Genomic DNA, 23,593 nt, shown 5'->3' on the forward strand with positions numbered 1-23,593 from the left:
GTGGAATGGTGGGCAGCTAGAAAGTACATAATTTATTGAGGTGCTGAGTTTGGTAGCAGGTCTGACCATGATGTAGAGCACGGAGGAGGCGACGATGGTGCGGTACCGCCCAAGCCACGAGTCGGCGACGGCGGCGCCGAGCAGCGGCAGCATCGAGGCGGCGCCCGACCACGCGTTCACGGCCGCGGCCGCGGCCGCCGTGCTCTCCCCGAGCGGGCCGGTGAGGTAGCTGATGAGGTTGGAGGAGATGCCGTAGTACGCGAACCGCTCCGCCACCTCCACCCCTTTGATTTCCCCACCAAAAAATCAAGACCCGGCGCAAATAAGCAAGCGAATCGAGTGGAGCAAGCAAGGGTTGAGCGAGCTTGAGTGCAATCAAGATCGTCACTTACAGATTATGAACAGAGCCGACCTCCAGCCGCCGGTGGCGCGGCGGTGCCCGGACCCGACGCGGAGGAGGGGGGCGGAGGAGCCGGATTCCGGCTCTGGCGCCATGGCTCGCTAGCTGGCTGGGAACTGAGATGGTGTGAGCTGATCGCTGATTAGACTGACTTGAAGAGGTTTCATGTGCCGGTGGAGAGGTGATGGGGACGGGACGGATCGGCGGGGATTCGATTTTTCTCGTAATCTCTTTTTGGAACAAAGCCATACGCAAGGTGTTCCTCATATATCGCAAAGCAAAAGAATTATCTAGCTCATGAAAACCGCACGAAAACAGTACGGCACAAAACAAATAGCTCACGGTGACTATTGATTGCCTGGCTATAATACACACATAAACATCTCCGGTGGCCATTTCATTGGATACAAAATATGTTTGTTTTATTCTGCTTGGATCGTCCTATGGGTAGGTTAGAGGCTTTGGATCGGTCTGTTTTATTTTTTCGAAAGGTGGTCGGTCTGTTTTATTAACTTGTGTATGCAGTTACTACTGCAAACTTGTGTATGCAGTAACACCATACCAACTTTTAATCCCCCGTTCACAATTACCGTGGGCTTTAGGTTTAGTCAAATTCAAACTTTAAAAAATTAACTATAAATATAAGGAAAATATTAATATCTAAAGCATAAGATTAGTAACATTAGAATCATCAAGTCCCATTCCCTTTGTTCCCATCTAAAATATCAATTGTCTAAATGGAATATCGTTTGACATCCAAAGAATCAAGGAGGACTTGGTATTCATGATCTTGAGGTAAAAAACCGAGCACTCCATGGAAAATAATTATTCAAGCTTCTGACTGAAGATGGGATTTCGCGAATCATTCTAAAGAGAAAGTATGTCCGCTAAAAGAGGGCTTTGTGCCAGGTTTATTGGAAACCTGGAGACTCGCACTTCTGGGTTGGCCTTATATCGATAAAGAAGTTCTTCTTTTCATATGGGTCTTTCTCTACCAAGGATAGATCTTAGATAAGGTCATGGGAAGACAAGTGGTTTGGTAATGCCATTGTTCACGAACAATAATCCTGCAATGTACAAAATTGTATGTCACAACTCGGATACTTAGCAAAGGTGATGAAAACTTCACCCCTGAATGTGACGTTCGGACGAGATGTTGATGGTCCAAGGCTAGCATCCCGGAATTGTTTGCTTCAGGTCTGGATATGGTCCAGTTGACGCATGGGTCTGACGAGTTTCGTTCGAATCTACACGAGAGTGGCAAATTCTCTGTGGCGTCCATGTATAGCGCTTTGGTCCAGCCTGAGTGTCAGTTGATAATAATAAAAAAAAGTTGGAATATGAAGATACCACTAAATATGAAGAGGGGTAATTCTCACTAAGAACAAACTTGAAAAACATAACTGGCACGCAAGTAAAAAAAATGTGTATTTGATCATCTCGACGAGACTATCAAACAATTATTCTTTCAACATTAATGAACATGTAATTTAAGCAAGGGTGGTCCAGTTTTATCGTTGAGGTACAAATAATCTCTTCTTCAATAAACGTGTAATTTTGCTTTACTAGACAATTCTTTGATGTGGTCTGGTGGTTGTCATTTGGGAGAGTTTTCTGGAAACAAAACTAAAAAATAAAACAAAATACTTTATGCTTTTGAAATTTCCTCTATTTTGGAAACATACAATGTTAGGTTACAAGTAATAGAAATATCTATATCTAAAGATCAGTTCATCAACCTAAGTATCATGCTAAGTCGATAAACTAAGCCTAGGAGGGGATCATGTCCTATATTTTAATTGAAGTGTTAGTGAGACAAGTTAAACATACCTTTCGATAAACTACAATACACGAGCAAACTTTCATTAAAAAAAAGTAGATAACACCATGTGCTTTGTTATAATTATGTCTTACATATTCTCTTAGAATAAATAATATTATGAAGTGCATATTGAACAGTAAAATTGTTCGAGGCACAGAGACAACACTAATAAAAAGAATGGATCATGCATGCCATAATAAGACATCTAACAAATTATGTTACCTGGTAGTTTTAGCATGCCTAAAAAGGAGGTGCATGATGCGTACAAAGGATTGGACGATTCCAAGCTCGAGGCCAGTGTTTCCGTTGCGATGTCGTTGTCATTGGTGACTGCAAGAGGTGCAAAGCTAGAGGGATTCTCGGCAAGAGGATTTGCTTGAACCTCTTGCGGTCACCAATGATGACATCACCACTGGAAAACAGAAAATTCACGGGGGTCCTAGACGGCGATGTTTACCAAGTCCATGGACTCCTCAAGTACGTCGGTCATGTTGAATTGTATCTCCTCCAACTGTCTAGTATCGTGTTGAGTATATCTGCATGTGCAAGCACACATTACAAATATGGATGATAAAATCAACATCTTCTCAATAGAAGAAATTATCGATGTTGCATCCAAAAACACACATAATCAAGATCAAGATGAAGATTAAATGTGAGCCACAAAATAGACAAAGACTAAAGATATGGTGTGACTACAATGGTTTGATATACTAAGCCTAGGAGCGGATCATGCCCTATATTTTAATTGAAGTGTCAGTGAGACAAGTTAAACATACCTTTCGATAAACTACAATACACGAGCGGACTTGCATTAAAAAAAGTAGATAACACCCCGTGCTTTGTTGTGGGGACTCATTGAAGAAATTTTGTTATAATTAGATCTTAGATATTCTCTTAGAATAAATTAAGATCATAAAGTGCATATTGGACAATAAAATTGTTCGAGGGACACAGACAACACTAATAAAAAGAATGGATCATGCATGCCATAATAAGAAAACTAACAAATTATGTTACCTGGTAGTTTTAGCATGCCTGAAAATGAGACGCATGACGCGTACAAAGGATTGGACGATTCCAAGCTTGAGGCCAGTGTTTCTGTTGCGATGTTGTCATTGGTGGCTGCAAGAGGTGCAAACCTAGAGAGGGTTCTCGGCAAGAGGATTTGCTTGAACCTCTTGCAGTCACTGATGATGTCATCGCCATCGGAAAACAGAAAATTCATAGGGGTCCTAGACGGCGATGTTCGCCAAGTCCATGGACTCCTCAAGTACATGGGTCATGCTGAATTGTAGCTCCTCCAACTGCATCTTTCTGGACTCCACCTTGCTATGTCTAGTATCGTGTTGAGTATATCTATATGTGCAAGCACACATTATAAATATGCATGGATGATAAAATCAACATATTCTCAATATAAGAAATTATCGTTGTTGCATCCAAAAACACACATAATCAAGATCAAGATGAAGATTAAATGTGAGCCACAAAATAGACAAAGACTAAAGATATGGTGTGACTTTTGATAAACTAAGCCTAGGAACGGATCATGTCCTATATTTTAATTGAAGTGTCAGTGAGACAAGTTAAACATACATTTCGATAAACTACAATACACGAGCGGACTTGCACCAAAAAAAAATTAGATAACACCCCGTGCTTTGTTGCAGGGACTCATGGAAGAAACTTTGTTATAATTAGATCTTAGATATTCTCTTAGAATAAATTAAGATCATAAAGTACATATTGGATAGTAAAATTGTTCGAGGGACACAGACAACACTAATAAAAAGAAGTGGATCATGCATGCCACAATAAGAAAACTAACGAGTTATGTTACCCGGTAGTTTTAGCATGCCTAAGAAGCAGGTGCATGACACGTACAAAGGATTGGACGATTCTAAGCCCGAGGCCTTTCTGTTGCGATGTCTTCATCAGTGACTGCAAGAGGTGTGAACCTAGAGGGGGTTCTCTGCAAGAGGATTTGCTTGAACCTCTTGCGGTCACTGATGTCCTAGACGGCGATTTTTGCCAAGTCCATGGACTCCTCAAGTACGTCGGTCATGCTGAATTGTAGCTCCTCCAACTGCATCTTTCTGGACTCCACCTTGCTATCTTTAGTATCGTGTTGAGTATATCTGCATGTGCAAGCACACATTACAAATAGGGAAAATTTGCCACAGGACACTGTTATTTTTGGGCATTTGCTGAAACACACCGCTCGATTGTGTCTTTGCTAGATACCATTACAATTATGTGGTACATTTGCTAGAACACACCACCTGGCTAAAAACGAAAAATTTTGCACTTTGTCTTTTTTGAAGACAAAGTGCAAAAAATTTCCGTTTTTAGCCAGGTGGTGTGTTCTGCCAAATGTGCCACAAAATTGTAATGGTACCTGGCAAAGACACAATTGGGCAGTGTGTTTTAGAAAATGTCCTAAAATAACGGTGTCCTGTAGCAAATTTTCCCTTACAAATATGGATGATAAAATCAACATATTCTCAATAGAAGAAATTATCGTTGTTGAATCCAAAAACACACATAATCAAGATCAAGATGACGATTAAATGTGAGCTACAAAATAGACAAAGACTAAAGATATGGTGTGACTACAATGGTTTGATTAACTAAGCCTAGGAGTGGATCGTGTCCTATATTTTAATTGAAGTGTCAGTGAGACAAGTTAAACATACCTTTCGATAAACTACAATACACGAGCGGACTTGCATTAAAAAAAAGTAGATAACACCCCGTGCTTTGTTGCAGGGACTCATGGAAGAAAATTTGTTATAATTAGATCTTTAGATATTCTCTTAGAATAAACTAGACCATGATAGCACGCGTTGCTGCGCCCGTCTATTTTTCAACAAAATAGTATTTTTTATAAATATATTAATAATTAGAAAGTAATATAAGAGACAAACTTAATCTGATTGCAAGGATGAAATTTAGTAGTAAGGGGGGACTGTGTTTTTTACCTTGGTTCTAATGGTCTTAAAGTAGACTTCAATTACGACACGAAGTATTTGGGCTTCGTATGGAATAGCTGAGTAATTGACCCTGCCTATTGTGTGGTATAGCATCAGATTTATGGGTGCATTGCTTGAATGGAAGGTAACTATAATTGATTGTTTTATGTTACTTCATGGTGTACACAATTCTAATCTACTATCAGTTATTTTTATCATACGTATTGAATTGTTTATTACCATAGGAGACTCGGTTCCATTGAAATGGGTTTGATGAATTGCAACCCGTTCTGATATTGTCGGTATTATGTGGTATAGGCCCGAACATATTTGCCAATATCAATTTGGTAAGTTGATTGAACATTTTAGAGTTCCACAACAGTTTTCCTTTGGATGTTTGTACATGAAGGTTGGCGTGAATATCTCAATTCTGTTTATTAGACCGTGGGCCCATCTGAAGAAAAGAACAAGAGATATAAAATTAAATCCAAGATATCAGATACAATTTGAACACATTAAACTTACAGTGACCTATTGTCGTTGGTAATATATTTGGTTTAATGAACATTGTGATAGTGTGAACAAAATCAAACAAAATAATGTTACCTTATCTACTTTCTCATTCCCCGTAAAGGTCGGACACTAATGTTTATTAGGACTGCTGAACCCGCAAGACAAAGCTTTAAATATATTCACTTTAAATTGTAATAATCATCTTAAACCATAACTAAACCAGTAACACATATTTCACCTTGAGAGATACATGCAAAACATCACTCTGAGTGCCCCCTAGCAGGAATGATGTACTGGAACTCCTGCAAGACATGCAAGGCAGAACGAGCAATTGGTGAAATTACAGGACGGCAGTTGGGGAAATTACAAAGCTGAATAACCAAAGATCTTAGAAGAGAACTCGTCGCTTCTTGTTTCTATATTTCTTTTTATTAGCCCAAGGAAAGGGAACACAGTATCTACTGATGTGGATCTTCCCACTGTTGCTGATATATGCAGATCAAATGCTGCAAACAAACATAAGTCATAGTTTAACTCTACATGGAAGAACCAAAGTCTGAATGAACTCCATAGAAAATCAGATTTTAGAGCCAAGGAATGGTCTCAGCCGCAGATATGTGTTCTTGTGTGTCCATTTAGAGCTTATACTTTCAGGTTTACCATCCTCCAAAGAGGCTACATTTGGTTCTTCAACTAATTTCGGCTGATTTGGTAGAGGGTGCCGGACCAATCCTGTCAGCACAAAAGACAAATCAAGAGAGCAAGTATTGCTTCTAAATCACTTAACAGGTTAAAGCAGTCAAATGCCAGATTACATACCAAAGTATACACTTCAATTTCTGGTCATTAATTTTTCTCTAAAGCATAGGAGCAGGACTGAAAAGGCATATACATACAATTAATACAATCTTTTCTGGTTAGTTAACCGTCCTGCGCTCTGCTGGCAAAAGACTCTCCAAAAATCCTCTTCACCAAGAATTTAAGAGGAAATTATGGATAAGAAATGTAGCAGAGACATAAGGGGTAGTTCATAAAAGAGACATCGTGGCCAGTTATCATAGCAAGGCTCCGGTGAATAATATGTGAATGAACTCATGAATGCGTTGGCGTCGAATTGACGGTAATCATAAAGGTCATCGTAGAATTACTCTAGTTAATTTAACACCTCTGTGGATCTTCTTTACTAACCTGCAGTGCATCTGATGGTATATTTGTTGGCAGCGGCAAAACTGCATGGGTACAGTAGTATGAGTGTATGACAGATGGATGACCCCTGAAGCTGTGGATGTGAGCCAAAATGACGGAACAGAGCACAAGAAACTTGTTCCTCCTACAGTCTTCAGAGCTGATGCATGCCTAGCTTACATTCATATCTCTACTCACCCGTGGATCAAAATAATCTTTTGGTACCTTTGATATTGAACATCTGAATAAGGAAGAAAAGAGAGGGTGTTAAAGATGCAAATACAACAACATGTACTGTTAAAGAAGCATCAAATGTTCTCTTGATTTTTTTTAAAGATAAACAAAATTGCAGTGCCATACAACAGATAATAAGTGCAAACTATTTTCGTTATGCAATTTTAACTTAAGCTACCTCCGAGAAAATATAACTTAACCAAGCAAGCACTTAAGTTCGAAGAGAGCCTACCTAAGTGTTATTGGTATAGTTAATTAGCATGGTAGGCAACATTTAGCCTCTATTCATAGGTATATAAACATATTTTAGTGTATCTCAAAATCATTGTAGCTAATCGAAGTTTCATCATCCCTGGCTAACTTATATATGTTGCAACCTTGAAGAAATCATTAAAAAGTCCATTTGTATATGAGCATAAGCTATCCGTGTTCAATAGACATCAGTGCATAGAACGAATACTCTGAGAAAATCTTTTATCTGAAAATATTGATACATATTTAGCCTGCGCCAGAAAAAAATTATAGATTACCTGACCAACTGCACATGCTGCACTACTCCTCAATGATGTATACTGAGCATGGATAGATCCAAACAAAAATAACTCTGAAAGAAAGGAATTGAATAATAGATCTGAATTAACAACAAATTAGATAAGCGGTTCAGAATAATACATCCACATTGCGACATCCTATTGAGGTAGCAGGCAATACATAATAGATGGAAAATCAAATAGGGTGGACTACCTTAAATATTATGCGCATAATTACAGGAACACATAAATTCCCGAATAAAATTAAATGTCCAAATTCAGTGACATGAATGAGGAATAAAGTAACAAGACATCATAAGCATATTGATAGATGAACAGGTACAGTAGTTTCAACCAAAAAAAAGAGTATACCTACTCTGTAGGAGCTGCAAAAGTTCAATAACAAGGCCTCACTTGCATCTGCAGTTTCTCTTCCTTGCCATACCAGCAAAAACATCATCTGATCCAAGTTCCTTTTAGATTTAAGAACTGATTTGCTTTTAATAGCAAGAAAAATCATTACAACTGAAGCCAGGCAACAAATATTGACAAATCCAGTCAGTAATCTAGATCGGAGGGCGTCTCCTTCAAGCTGTGGAAGAGGGATAATCCAGATCGGCCTTCTGGAGGGCACCCTCCACTTCTATCAACCACAACCTGCCGGGCCAATCAGAAACTTAACACAGGGCATTGTGAAACAATTAATGCACCTGTCTAGCAGCCATGGTGGCGAATGGAGGTTACACATTTGTTGTGAGCAATCCCTCGATAAAAATCCCACACGAGAAGGACAACAATCCCTGAAAAAATAACAGTAGTCATTTGGCTACCTAATGTTAACGTTGATAAAATTACAGGAAAGACGCATGATGACAGGCAAGCAGAAAACGAACCCTAAGCAAGCAACATCTCTGATGAACTGTGGGAGGTTGAAGGCGAGGTTGAAGAGTTAATTAATGAAAGACGCTTGGTCGCTCCACATATTTATCAAAGAGAGAAGATAACTGACAATAATGCTCAGATTAATCATCATAATTACAGGAAGGAGTGGATGAAAGTAATGACATGAATGAGTGAGTTGAAATTCACACCGTCATTAGCGCGCCGATGGTTTCAGCTTGCGCACCGTCATTACGACGCCACCCAAATGAAGGAAGGAGAAGCGTTCCTCCGATATGGGCCGGGTCCACCAACAGTTCCAAGAATCGTAGGCCGATATGGATGGAGCCCACTCCGCGGCCTGCTCGCCATACAGACTTGGCCGGCGTCGGCGCCGGAGAAGAAACAGAATAAGTGCTCGGCCTATTCAAATCCAGCCGAAATATAAGAAAAACGGCAAGGTGCAGCCATTGGTACCCGGGCGTCGCTGTTTCTTCGTGGTGGGAGTCAAGTAGCCGGTCTTTCGGTGCGCTTAGCCGTCAGCGACGCAGCCGCGCAGGTGTAGGAGAAGGGCGATGCGGGCAGAACGGACAAGGAACAAGAAGAACGAGAGATGTCGTTTCGATATAACTGTACGTGAGGACTAAAACTGTGTAAAGCCCGAACGCCTAAGCCCATATGAGAGTTCCGTGGCCCAACAAACCAGGTGAGGCCTAACTCGTTTCCCGGAGTAGCAGCCCGGTAACCAAAGGTGATCTATCTGAGGCCATCGAACAAAGTAAGACCGTGGTGATCGACCGTTCGGCATTACAGAGCACATACAGACCGTCAGATACCCAGATCGGACGGCTTTAGAACCCCAAATTGCTGTGGAGGCTCCTAGGTAGGCGAGTTGTACTGTTTACTAATAATTAAGATCATAAAGGACAATAAAATTGTTCGACGGACACATACAACACTAATAAAAAGAAGTGGATCGTGCATGCCCTAATAAGAAAACTAACAAGTTATGTTACCTGGTAGTTTTAACATGCCTGGGAAGCAGGTGCATGACATGTACAAAGGATTGGACAATTCCAAGCCCGAGGCCAGTGTTTCCGTTGCGATGCCGTCATCAGTGACTGCAAGAGGTGTGAACCTAGAGGGGGTTCTCTGCAAGAGGATTTGCTTATTGAACAGCGCCACAATGAATTCCTAGTATCTAATTTTGGGTAGGTACAAATGCTATAACACAATAATATATGACGCCTCACACATGCACGGCACACATCATAACGCTAGTATGATGCATCCACATGGTGGTGTCCCTTCTCTTCTCCGATATCGATCAAGACAATTCGTCCACATAGGGAAAGGCAGCTATCTGGATCTGGGATCGGATTTGGAGATTATGGAGGGGAATTTGTGGGGAGCATCTTTGAGGGAGGGAAGGAGGCATGGGTGGAAGGTGACCTATATCTAGGATTGGTGGCGACGGATGATAGGAAGACGAGACATGCTGCTAGGGTTAGTTTATATAAGAAGGGAATTGAGGGAGCTCTGTTTTGGCAGGCCACACACAACTATAGAGAAAAGAAAGTGACGCGGTGAATGTACTAGGACGTCGCCTAGAGGAGGGGTGAATAGGCGGTGTATAAAAACTTCTACTTGAGAGCTAAACTAGGCGGAATAAAACTAAGTGTTTACTAGTTTAGCTCAAAGCCTATCAACTAGGGGTTTGCTGAAAGGACACAGATGTCGCCTAGAGGGGGGGGGGGTGAATAGGCGATTTAAAACTTTTAGGAGATGGGCTTAACAAATGCGGAATAAAACTAGCGTTTACTTTGTCAAGCCCAAAGCCTATATACTATGGTTCACCTATGTGCACCAACAACTTATTCTAAGCAATACAAGCAACTATGTGATAGCAAGATATACAAACTTATGCTAAGCAATATAAGAAACTATGTGATAGCAAGATATATAACTTCAAGCACGATGGCTATCATAAGGTAAAGTGCATAAGTAAAGAGCTCGGGTATAGAGATAACCGAGGCACGCGGGAGACGATGATTTATCCCGGAGTTCACACTCTTGCGAGTGCTAATCTCCGGTGGAGAGGTGCGGTTGCTTAGTGCTCCCAAACGCCACAAGAGGCTCACCTTGAGGTGTGGTTGCTCGATGCACACCAACGCCACAAAGGCCTCACCCCAAGATGCGGTACTCACACCACAAACCGAACGCCACGAAGGCGCCTCACCTAAATCTCCGGTGACCCTCGCCACAAAGGCCTAGGTCACGGTTCCACTAAGGGATTTCCTTCGAGGCGGAAACCGGGCCTTACACAAAGATTGGGGCACACATCCACAACTTAATTGGAGGCTCCCAACAAACAGCCACAAAGGCCTAGAATCCGTCTAGGGTTCCAAGAACCCAAGAGTAACAACTTTCTTGCTTTCACCTCCACGAATCACCGTGGAGAACTCAAACCGATGCACCAAATGCAATGGCAAGAACACCACAAAGATGCTCAAGTCCTTCTCTCTCAAATTCCAACAAAGCTACAAAAGCTATTGGGGGAATAAGAGAGGAAGAACAAAGGAATTCACAAAGAACACCAAGATCTAGATCTAGAGAGTTCCACTCACAAAGAGATGGATTTGATTGGTAGAAATGTAGATCTAGATCTCCTCTCTCTTTTCCCTCAAATGGGGGCAAGAATCATGGAGGGATTGAGAGATGGAGCAAGCTTCTCTAGTTCAACAATGGAGGAGAGAGAGAGAGTGAGAGAAGCAATCTGCCCAAGGGGAAGAAGGGGGTATTTATACCCCCCAAGAAAATCGAGCCGTTGCGGGATATTGTGTAACACCGGAAGTTCCGCCGGAGGGCCGGAAGTTCGGCCGGCACCGAAGTACCGGCCATGTTGGCCGGAACTTCCGCCGAGAAGATTTCGCGCAGACGACCGATCGAAAGAGATAGGGGCGGAACTAGGGCGGAACTTCCGGTGACCGGAAGTTCCGGCCAAGTTCCGGCCAAGTTCCGAATTCCGTAAAAACCATACTCGGACATACCGAGCCACAATACGCCGACTTTCGGATCTTGTCCGGAAGTTGGGCGGAAGTTCCGCCGACCGGAACTTCCGGCCAGCTTCACCGGAACTTCCGGCCGGAGAATAAAACCTGCAATAAGAAAGGCGCCGTGGGTCCGACGAAAGGAGCATCCGGGCGGAACTTCCGAGTCGTAGAGGCCGAACTTCCGCCAGACTAAAAAACACACCGATAAAACCTCCAACCTCGAAAATGCAATAGATTGAGTTAGGAAACTCGGATTTAGGTGAAACCAATTTTGTTGGAAAGGGAACGACAAAGGCTACCCAACAAAAAGTGGAAATATGGAAATCAGTGGGGGTGATTTTCTACTATTTTTTGAGGTGCAATACCTCAACATGAGAAACCGAGAAAATCACCAAACTCGAAAACGCAACAAGTGATCTATGCAAAAACCGTTTTCGATGAACTAGAGCTTGTCATGAGAATAAGCACAAGCTCTAAAACATCACATGGGTAAGATCCAAATAACAACCAAGAAAGATGATGCAAGGGTGCAAAGGTTTGAGCTCTCTTCGAACGATACGATCGAGTTACTCACTCGAGAGCCCTCTTGATAGTATGGCAACTAAACTATAAACCGGTCTCCAACTACACTATGAGACCGGTGAGAAAGAAACCCTATCAAGAGCAAACCTTATACTTGCGCATTCCACTCGAGCTCGATGACGACGATCTTGACCTCAACAAGATGGAACGCCTTTCTTGCTTGTGCTTGCTTGACGAAGTCTTGAGGATTGCTCCCCCATAATCCACCATGGGAGAGCTTCTTCTTTGGCGTATCTTCTCATATCCATGATCACCATATGAATGGCAGGACTCAAGCAAAGGATCTCTTCGAGATGGCTCATCTTGAACTTGCACTTCATTCTTCATTATATTGATGTCTTGAAGTAACTTGAGGGCTCACTTCATCTTCATCTTCAAGACATACTAGACACTTGATATCCTTCATCAATTTCTTCTTATTGCAACCTTGAAGCCAACAAATGGTTCAAGAATTGCCTATGGACAACTCCTACAAATATAGCTCAATGCAAACATTAGTCCATAGGGATTGTCATTACTTACCAAAACCACACATGGGGGCTCCATGCACTTTCAATCTCCCCCATTTTGGTAATTGATGACAATCTCTTTGAGAGGGTTTATATAAGGAATTTAAGTAACAAATAAGTTGAATATATAGAGCAAACTCCCCATAATATATGCATGTGTGAATGATCTTGACTTTCATTGCATATATTGGCATTCAAAGCCTAGTGGAGTTTCCTCTAAATATTCAACTATGCAAAGCAACAAGATGCAATGCAATAAAGGCACATGCTTAAGCACAAAGCAAAGACATAACCAAATTCCCTTAAACCCTCCAAACTTCTCCCCCATTGGCACCAATTGCCGAAATGGGTGAAAAAAAAAATTAGAAGGCCAATATAGTGAGAGTTCCTCCATAGCGTGTGCATTTCTCATTATTTGAGTGGAATCAAATGCACATATCCAATGACGAATATTCGGAAGGAATCACACTATAGATAGGATCAAAGATTGCAAAAAGATAACAAAGTCAAGAAGCTTCAACAAATGAAGCAAGCAACCAAATGAACCACAAAGAAGATGCCAAACTAAAGATAGATATTATGATAAGATCAAGAAGATTGCTCTAAATAATATGAGGAAGCTCCCCAAGGTTTGTGCACAAAACTAGACAATTTGCATTGGAGTATAAAGTGCACAAACATGGAATCATCACTCCCATAATATCATTCAAAACAGAAGATACCAAGTGAATCAAATTCTAATGATCACCACAGAATAGTGCCTTAAATAGAATGAGGAAGCTCCCCAAGGTACATGCATAAATTAAAATGTTGCATTTGAATACAATATGCATATCATGGAATCCTTACTCCCTCATTACCATTTAAAACACAAACATTTGCAATAGATCATAGATAGAAAATTAAGCTTAACATTTGCAACAAACAAATGGTTGAGCAACAAGTAGGAGGCACCATAATAAAAGGCTCAACCAAGAGGAAATGTGAAAGGCATGATAAAGCATATTATAAGACTATTGCAAGGATGAGCAAAAAGCATCATCATAGTCTTCAAAGAATTATATTGCTTAGCATGACCAATCAACACGCAATAATAAATAAGATATCAAACGGAGATGTATCATCTCTTATGTGTATAAGTTTCTCTAAGTGGGCAATATCACAAAGATAATTATCCACAAAGAAACATGCACACATAAAATAGATACGCAAGAAAAATAGTATGATATCCAAGACGAAGTCATGCAATATACCAATAAGAATTTTTGCTTAAAAGCATGGCCAAAGGCTCGATTTTATCTTATTGTACATTCATGAACTTCAACCACAAACAACTAAAATACATCACAAATATCAACAAGGGATAGAAGATAGTTGGGATGCATTTGAGAAAGGCAACAAGTATCACAAACGGGGATACCAAACGAAGTAACTAAATTTGCACTTTCATCTATATTGCACATGTGAGAGCCTTGAGGAATTGATATGCAACAAAATTGCTAGATATGCATAGTTGGGGTGGATGAATCATGAGCATGTTTTAAAATACTTCCCAACAAATGCACTCATCTCAAATTACTCTCATTCACAATAAAGAGGTTTCATTAAGACTTTTGCAAGAAGCACAACATTTGCAAATCAATAGATTCATGCCAAGATGCAACCATAAGGTTGGATACAACAAAAGTATGCATGAGAAGATACTTGTTACCAAGATAGCATTGGTGTGGATGTAGTAGATATGTGTTCGTTGATCATCCTATCTTGCCTCACGTTACCATTGAGTCACCACTTCTTTCCAAGAGTGAGACAAGCATTCAATGCATATCCATTGTACCTAACACAAAGGTAAGTACAAAATGGTCCCCAAACTAATTGGGTCCGAAGTAGTTAGACACACTACATCATATAGGACAAACTCCACAATTCTATGTGCATATAGATATGAAATTGAATTTCATGCACATCTTAGTCAAATTAGGATTTGATGGAGTTTACCCTATATATTGGATCAAAGAAAGTGACACATGCCATAAGATATACATATATTAAATATGCATGCACAATACTTTCAAGAACCAAAGGAAGATACAATTTGGACAAAACACCAAATAAACCAAGAGACAATGGTTGTCCAAATTATATCAAAGAATCAAATCAACACAAGATTGACTCCAAAGACTTATCTCATTATAAGAAGCTAATTAAACCTAAGCACAAAGGAATGAGATAACCAACTCCCAAGAGAGCAAGGTTCCAACAAATAAACCAAACCCTCGACATTTTTTATGATGGCACAAAGTACCAAAAGGAAAATTTTATGTCTCCCAAAACCCAATTTTTGATAAAGATCAAGAGATGTTAAGCATTCTAATAATATAGAAGAGCTCCCCAAGTTTGGTGCATTATCAAGGATTTTTTATATGAATACAAAATGCACAAAACTAGGATCATCACGCTACCTATATCTTCTAACAATGCTAAGAAAGTTTGAATAGACAACTTAGATCCATAAGATGCAAGGAAGACACATGGGAGTCAAAGCACAACAAATTCATGGCAATAAATAAGGCAATATAAATACAAGAGCCAATGTAGATATGATCAATAAATATCTACCTCATAATTGATTACCAATTGTCCTAGGACAAGAGGTATTAGGAAATATTTCCCGGTGGTAGTTTGTGAGTATACATAAGATCATATTTACAACAAACAAAGCATATGGTAAAAGATAAGAGTTAACCATCATGCAAAGATAATTTCTTGATAGCTTCATTTAGTCATACCAACATGCAAGGCAATTAATAGTATTCATACCAACATGCAAAGCAATTAATAGTATGACTTGAAGCACATGGTTTTCCAAAAATGTATTGAGGGACACGTTGTGAAAAACCATGCCAAGAAGAACTTTCACAAATAAGATCCACAAAGATATTAGCAATGAAGCCATTTAAGCAAATTGGAACTTGTTTGAGAAAACATGTCACATATGAGAGATAATTTACAATATCAATTCTATGTGACACAACCTCGAATGTTCACATTTCCTAGGCTTGTAATATGCACAAAGCTTATTACTCCCCCATAATGTGATAAAGAATTTATTTTCACAAGAGGCAAATAAGATCCAACTAGAGATATTAATGGACATTAGAATTTGAATTTCTCATGAAGATGACATACCACATAGAGACTAGATAATCTTGCAATATCAATTCTAAGTGATATTCCTCATGTACACATGATACGTCCAATTTGCATCACTATTTTGTATCATAATTTGCTGTTATTCATTGATATATTTCATATTGGGACACAATACTTATGTTATTTCATCTATTTTGCATGTTTCATCATTATTGGAGGATCAAGTACCGGAGCCAGGATTCTGCTGGAAAAAGCACCGTCAGAACGCAATATTTCGGAAGATCAACTGTGGAAGGGAATTTCACGTAAATTCCTATTTTTCCAGATGACGGAGGGAGCCAGAAGGGGAAGAAGAGAGGGCCATCGTGGGCCTGCACCATAGGGCGGCGCGGCCCAAGGCCCGGCCGCGCCACCCTATGCTCCGGGGGCCCCACAGCCCCTTTCGCCTCCTTTTCTTCGCGTACTCCTTCGTCCCGAAAACCTAAGCCACGGAGGGATCCTCACGAAGGGTTACAGCCGCCTCGCGGGGCGGAGAACACCAGAGAGAAAAGAGCTCTCCGCGCGCGGTGAACTGCCGGGGAAATTCCCTCCCGGAGGGGGAAATCGACGCCATCGCCATCGTCATCGAGCGGGACATCATCTCCATCATCATCATCATCATCTCCACCATCTACACCGCCATCACCACCGCTGCACCTCGTCATCGCTGTAGCAATTCGGGTTAAATCTTGATTGTTTGATAGGGGAAACTCTCCCGGTGTTATTCTATACTTGTTGTAGATGCTATTGAGTGAAACCATTGAACCAAGGTTTATGTTCAGATTGTTATTCATCATCATATCACCTCTGATTGTATTCCATATGATGTCTCGTGAGTAGTTCGTTTAGTTCTTGAGGACATGGGTGAAGTCTAAATGCTAGTAGTGAATTATGGTTGAGTAATATTCAATGTTATGATATTTAAGTTGTGGTGTCATTCTTCTAGTGGTGTCGTGTGAACGTCGACTACACGACACTTCACCATTTATGGGCCTAGGGGAGTGCATCTTGTATTCGGTTGCTAATTGCGGGGTTGCCGGAGTGACGAAACCTAAGCCCCCGTTAGTATATCGATGCGGGAGGGATCGCATGATCTCGTAGTTTAAGGCTGTGGTTAGATTTATCTTAATTACTTTCTTGTAGTTGCGGATGCTTGCAAGGGGTATAATCACAAGTATGTATTAGTCCTAGGAAGGGCGGTGCATTAACATAGGTTCACCCACACAACACTTATCAAAACAATGAAGATTAATCAGCTGTATGTAGCGAAAGCACTAGACTAAAATTCCCATGTGTCCTCAGGAACGTTTGGTCATTATAAGTAATCAAACCGGCTTGTCCTTTGTGCTAAAAAGGATTGGGCCACTCGCTGCAATTATTTCTCTAGCATTTTATTTACTTGTACTTTATTTATCCGCAATATCAAAACCCCCGAATACTTGTCTCGTGAGCATTTACGGTGAATCCTTCATCGAAACCGCTGCCAACACCTTCCGCTCCTCGTTGGGATCGACATTCTTACTTATCGAAGATACTACGATACACCCCTTATACTTGTGGGTCATCAAGACTATTTTCCGGCGCCGTTGTCGGGGAGTGAAGCGCTATTGGTAAGCGGAATTGGTAAGGAAATTTACTCGTTTGTGCTGATTTTATTTCTCGCTCGTCGCTATAAATCATTATGGAGAGATCTTCTCTTCAATTTCTATTTGGGAAATCTACTACTACCGCAACGGTAGTGGATGAAGCGCCAGGTGAGGAAGTAGTACCATATAAAATACCTATGAAAATTATTGAACGTGTTATGGATAACCGCTATGAAGGGGATGGAACTGTTCATCCCGGTGATCATTTATTGTTTTTGCATGAATTATGCGGGTTATTCAAATGTGCAGGTATTTCTATGAATGAAGTTAGGAAGAAACTATTCACTATATCGCTGTCCTGGTAAAGCGGCGCACCGGTATAAATTATCGAAGAATGGTGATTCTATTGATTGGGAGGACATTGTGCCTTTATTCTATTCCAAATTTTATCCTCCAAGTGAAATTCACAAAGATCGGAACCGCATATATAATTTCTGGCCTCATGATGGAGAGAGTATTGCCCAAGCTTGGGGGAGATTGAAGTCTTTAATGCTCAAATGCCCCATTCATGAGCTTCCCGGTAATGTTATTATTGATAATTTCTATGCAAGACTTTCTTTTCAAGACAAGACCTTGCTGGATACTTCTTGTTCCGGATCATTTACACGCAAGAATGAAGAGTTTAAAAGAGACCTTCTTGATCGGATCCAAGAAAATACTGAAGGATGGGAGAACGACAAAGATAGAGAATCAGGTATAACTTATGATTATAAATGCATTGAAGCTTTTATGGATAATGATAAATTTCGTAATATGAGTGCTACATATGGTCTTGATTCCCAAGTTGTTGCAAATCTTTATAAAGCTTTTGCCTCTCATTATGAACTGCCTAAGAAGAATTTTGATAAGTATCATGAACCGTATAAAGATAAAGTTGATTCATCCGTAAACAAATGTGTAGTGGTTGAAACTGTTGATAATGTTATTCCCGAAGCTTATATTGAAAAAACTCCTTTCCCTGCTAAAATGAAGGAGTACTCTGTCATATCTAGTGCAGTTAATAAAAGCGAAAAGAAACCTAAAGAACCTGAAGAACAAATTAAAATTGAACCTGCTGTTGCTATAGTTAAAGATCTTGTGACTGAAAATGTGGAGGATGGTCATATTATTTTCTGTGAATATGCTTCTAATATTGTTTCACATCCTAATAAATCCAAACAAGTTAGTGTTCCTATGCTATCCGTTAGAATTGGTGATCATTGCTATTATGGTTTATGTGATATTGGTGCAAGTGTTAGTGCTATTCCTTATGAACTTTACACTGAGATTATGCACGAAATTGGTTCTTGTGAACTTGAAGATATTGATGTGGTTATTCATTTGGCTAATAGAGAAACTATTTCTCCAATTGGTATTGTTCGAGATGTGGAAGTTCTATGTGGTAAGATTAAATATCCCGTCGACTTTTTGGTACTAGGTTCTCGCTGCTAGTGATCATTGTCCTATCATTTTTGGTAGACCTTTTCTAAATACTTGTGGAGCTATTATAGATTGTAAGAAAGAGAAAATTTTGACTAGATTTGTCTGGTGAACCTTATGAATTTAACTTTTCTAAATTTACCAAAACTCCTTATAAAACTCGACTTGCCTAGTAATGATTTTAAAATGGAGCAAGTGTGCATCTATTGTTCTTGTTCCTAATAACCCTTTGCAAGCAACATTTGGAGAATAGTGAAAGTGAAGCTTTTAGGAAAGAAAGAGATGAGCTTGAGGAAATTTTTCGTCGCCAACCTATTCTCAAGCATGATTTACCGATGGAAGATTTGGGTACAACACCGCCACCAAAGGAAGATCCTGTTTTTGATTTAAAGCCTTTACCCGATAATCTTAAATATGCTCATATTGATGATAAGAAAATATATCCTGTTATTATTAGTTCTAAGCTTTCGAGAGATTGAGGAAGAAAGGTTATTGGAAATATTGAAGAAACACCGAGGAGCTATTGGCTATACTCTTGATGATTTGAAAGGGATTTCTCCTTCTATTTGCCAACATGCTATTAATATGGAAGAAGACGCAAAGCTCGTTGTTGAACATCAACGTCGTCTAATTCCGAAGATGAAGGAAGTGGTAAGAAACGAGGTATTAAAACTCCTTGAAGCCGGTATTATATATCCTATTGTCGATAGTAGATGGGTTAGTCCTGTTCATTGTGTTCCTAAGAAAGGAGGAATGACTCGTTGTGCCTAATGATAATGATGAGCTTATTCCTCAAAGAATAGTTGTAGGTTATAGAATGTGCATTGATTTTCGAAAAGTTAATAAAGTTACTAAGAAAGATCATTAACCTTTACCCTTTATTGATCAAATGTTAGAGAGGTTGTCTAAAAATACTCATTTTTGCTTTCTTGATGGTTATTCTGGGTTTTCACAAACTGCTGTTAAAGCTAAAGATCAAGAGAAAACCACTTTTACTTGTCCTTATGGAACTTATGCTTATAGGCGTATGCCTTTTGGTTTATGTAATGCTCCTGCTACTTTTCAAAGATGCATGTCTGCTATTTTTCATGGTTTTTGCGAAAGTATTGTAGAGGTGTTCATGGATGATTTTTCTGTTTATGGGAATTCTTTTGATAATTGCTTGCGAAACCTCGATAAAGTTTTGCAAGAGATGTGAAGAAACTAACCTTGTTCTTAATTGGGAGAAATGCCACTTTATGGTTAATGAAGGAATTGTATTGGGACATAAAATTTCCGAAAGAGGTATTGAAGTTGATAGAGCTAAAGTTGAAGCAATTGAGAAGATGCCCTATCCGAGGGATGTTAAAGGTATTCGTAGTGTTCTTGGTCATGTCTGGGTTTTATAGGAGATTTATTAAAGATTTCTCTAAAATTTCAAAGCCTCTTACTAATCTTCTTCAAAAAGATGTACCTTTTGTTTTTGATGATGATTGTAAGGAAGCTTTTGAAACTCTAAAGAAAGCCTTAACAACCGCTCCCGTAGTTGAACCTCCCGATTGGAATTTGCCTTTTGAAATTATGTGTGATGCTAGTGATTTTGCTGTAGGCGCCGTTCTTGGACAGCGGGTAGATAAAAAATTAAATGTTATTCATTATGCTAGTAAGACTCTTGATGCTTGCTCAAAGAAATTATGCTACAACCGAAAAGGAATTGTTAGCTCGTAGTCTTTGCTTGTGATAAGTTTAGACCCTATATTGTTGATTCGAAAGTTACAATTCATACCGATCATGCTGCAATTAGATACCTTATGACAAAGAAAGATGCTAAGCCAAGGCTTATTAGATGGGTACTTCGTTGCAAGAATTTGATTTACATATTATAGATAGGAAAGGTGCCGATAATCCTGTTGTCGATAATTTGTCTAGATTGGAAAATATTGCTTATGATCCTGTTCCCGTTAATGACAGCTTTCCAAATGAACAATTGGCTGTAATAAAGGTGAGCTCGCGAGAGAGCCCTTGGTATGCAGATTATGCTAACTTTATTGTTTCGAAGTATTTGCCTCCAACCTTTTCAGATCTCAAGCAAAGGAGGAAATTCTTTTATGACTTGAGGCATTATTTTTGGGATGACCCACACTTATATAAAGAAGGAGTGGATGGTATTATGCGAAGATGTGTTCCCGAATATGAACAACGAGAGATATTGAATAAATGTCATGGAAGTGTTTATGGAGGACATCACGCTGGAGATAGAACCGCGCAAAAGGTTCTACAATCAGGTTTTTATTGGCCAACACTCTTCAAAGATGCAAGGAAATTTATTTTATCTTGTGATGAATGTCAAAGAGTTGGTAATATCTCCGGACGCAATGAGATGCCTATGAATTATACTCTTGTTATTGAACCATTCGATTGTTGGGGATTCGACTTCATGGGTCCTTTCCCTTCTTCGGACGGTAACACTCATATACTTGTCGCCGTTGATTATGTTACTAAATGGGTAGAAGCTATACCTACAAAAAGTGCTCGATGGTGAGACCTCTATAAAAATGCTTGTAGATATTATATTTCCTAGATTTGGAGTACCTAGATATATTATGACTGATGGAGGTTCTCATTTTATTCATGGAGGTTTTAGAAAAACTCTTGCTAAGTATGGTATTAATCATAGAATTGCTTCTGCTTATCACCCTCAAACTAGTGGTCAAGTAGAATTATCAAATAGAGAGATTAAAGCTATCTTAGGTAAGACTCGTTAATAAATCTAGAAAGAATTGGCCTAGCAAATTGAAAGAAGCACTATGGGCTTATAGAACCGCTTATAAAAATCCTATGGGAATGTCACCTTATAAAATGGTTTATGGAAAAGCTTGTCATTTACCTCTAGAACTAGAGCATAAAGCTTATTGAGTCGTTAGAGAATTAAATAAAGACCCTAAATTAGCCGGTAATAAGAGGTTGTTGCAATTAAGTTCTCTAGATGAATGGAGAAGTGAAGCTTATGAAAATGCTAAACTCTTTAAAGAAAAATTTAAGAAATGGCATGATAGAAGGATCATCAAAAGAGAATTTAATGTTGGAGATCAAGTTCTGTTGTATCGGTCTCGTCTCGCATTCTTTGCGGGGAAATTACTCTCGAAGTGGGAAGGACCATATGTTGTTGAGGAGGTGTATCGTTCGGGAGCAATTAAAATTAGCTCTCTCCAAGGCAATGCCACACAAGTGGTGAATGGACAAAGATTAAAGCATTATATCTCGGGCGATTCTTATAATGTTGATGTTGATATTATTCAAGTAGAAACACCGGAGGCTTTCATCAAAGGACAAATTGACGATCCGCGTAACCGGACTTTGAATAGGTAACAAGTATAGGTAATAAAAAGTCCGCGTTTACCTTTCCGAACATTATTTCTGCTGTTTTTGGAAAATATGAAAAATTACGGAATCGAAACGGAGTGGAAAAGACGCGCGAGGGCGTGCCACCATAGGCCGGCGCGGCCGACTCGGGCCCGCGCCGACCTATGGTCCGGCCGCCTCGTTGCCCCTTTCCGACTCGTTTTCGATCCGGAACCTCCCTTTGTCGTAAAAATATTTGCTATATAATCCCCCGGACCCCTGGAGGTCCGTAATATCGTTTTCTTGTCGTGTTTTGTTTCGAGCTGTTTTCTGCCAGGATCTGCTTCGGATTTAGATCCATCATGTCTTCGTCGGGAACTCAGAAGGACAGCTTCTTTGAGGACGTCATCAACCCGTACATGAACGAGCTGAAGATGCACCCCAAAGAGTTGCAGCTCGTGGATGGAGAGTTGCAGATCAAAGATGTCCAGGGTCCTAAGGGAGAAGGGAGCTTGGAAGACAGGATGGAGAAGCTGGAACAAGAGGTTTTCAACTACAAGAAGATGGCTGAGCGTGAAGTGGATATCTTTCACAAGATTGTGTCTGAACTCATTGATGGACACAAGAAGGAGACTGCGAAGCTGTGGGACGATATCTTCTCACTTCACGACACCACCAACAAACTCCAAGCTCAACTCTATGATGTCCATAATCGAACCGTGAGTATGAAAACAGGTTTAAGCGCATAAGTCATGCTCGCTAGTTTCGGGTTTCCGGAAACCAAGATGTCTTTTGTTGATGGAGGGCCTCTTCCATGGAAGTCTGATGACGACAAAGATTCACCATCATCACCGAAGGAGTAATTCATCATCGGTATTGGCATCCCCTTGGTTTGTTCCAAGCTTGGGGGAGTGCCGCGGTATCACATCACCACCACCTTTATCTTTTACTATCAAGTAGTGTCATATCATGAGTAGGGAAGTTATCATATGGAATAGTATGCAATGCGGAAGTATCTCTCTTAGTTAGTTATCTATGTATCCGTTGGTGTGAGTTATCGTTATGGAATATTAATGAGAAGTCTTATCATTTACTTTTTGCACACCATATTTTAGTTTGCAATCTCCATTATATGATTACTCTTGACATGAGTAATGATCTCACTTTGGGAGCATTAAGTAAATCTATTTGGTTTTGGCAAACTTAGCATTGGTCAATAGCAACAACATCCTGATGTTTAATAAAGAGAGAAATACACTTAGATACATTACTCTATTATCTCTATGCTTATGAGCTTAGTATTCTGAAGTTAAAATTGCTTGTGCTTATGAGA

At 39.9% G+C, this 23,593-nt stretch overlaps 1 protein-coding gene across 1 annotated transcript in view; it reads right to left on the reverse strand.

The window, feature by feature from the left end:
* Nucleotides 1–23,593, reverse strand: part of LOC124707466 — a 71,930-nt gene that overhangs the window by 7,302 nt on the left and 41,035 nt on the right. Inside the window, exons 6-8 of the mRNA XM_047239123.1 lie at nucleotides 9,378–9,387; nucleotides 393–438; nucleotides 67–284 (exon numbers count right to left, since the gene is read on the reverse strand). Coding sequence (XP_047095079.1) covers nucleotides 67–284; nucleotides 393–438; nucleotides 9,378–9,387 — 274 coding nt within the window. The remainder of the gene's footprint in view (nucleotides 1–66; nucleotides 285–392; nucleotides 439–9,377; nucleotides 9,388–23,593) is intronic.

This window comes from Lolium rigidum, chromosome 4, assembly GCF_022539505.1.
Source record: "Lolium rigidum isolate FL_2022 chromosome 4, APGP_CSIRO_Lrig_0.1, whole genome shotgun sequence".
Classification (NCBI taxonomy): domain Eukaryota; kingdom Viridiplantae; phylum Streptophyta; class Magnoliopsida; order Poales; family Poaceae; genus Lolium; species Lolium rigidum.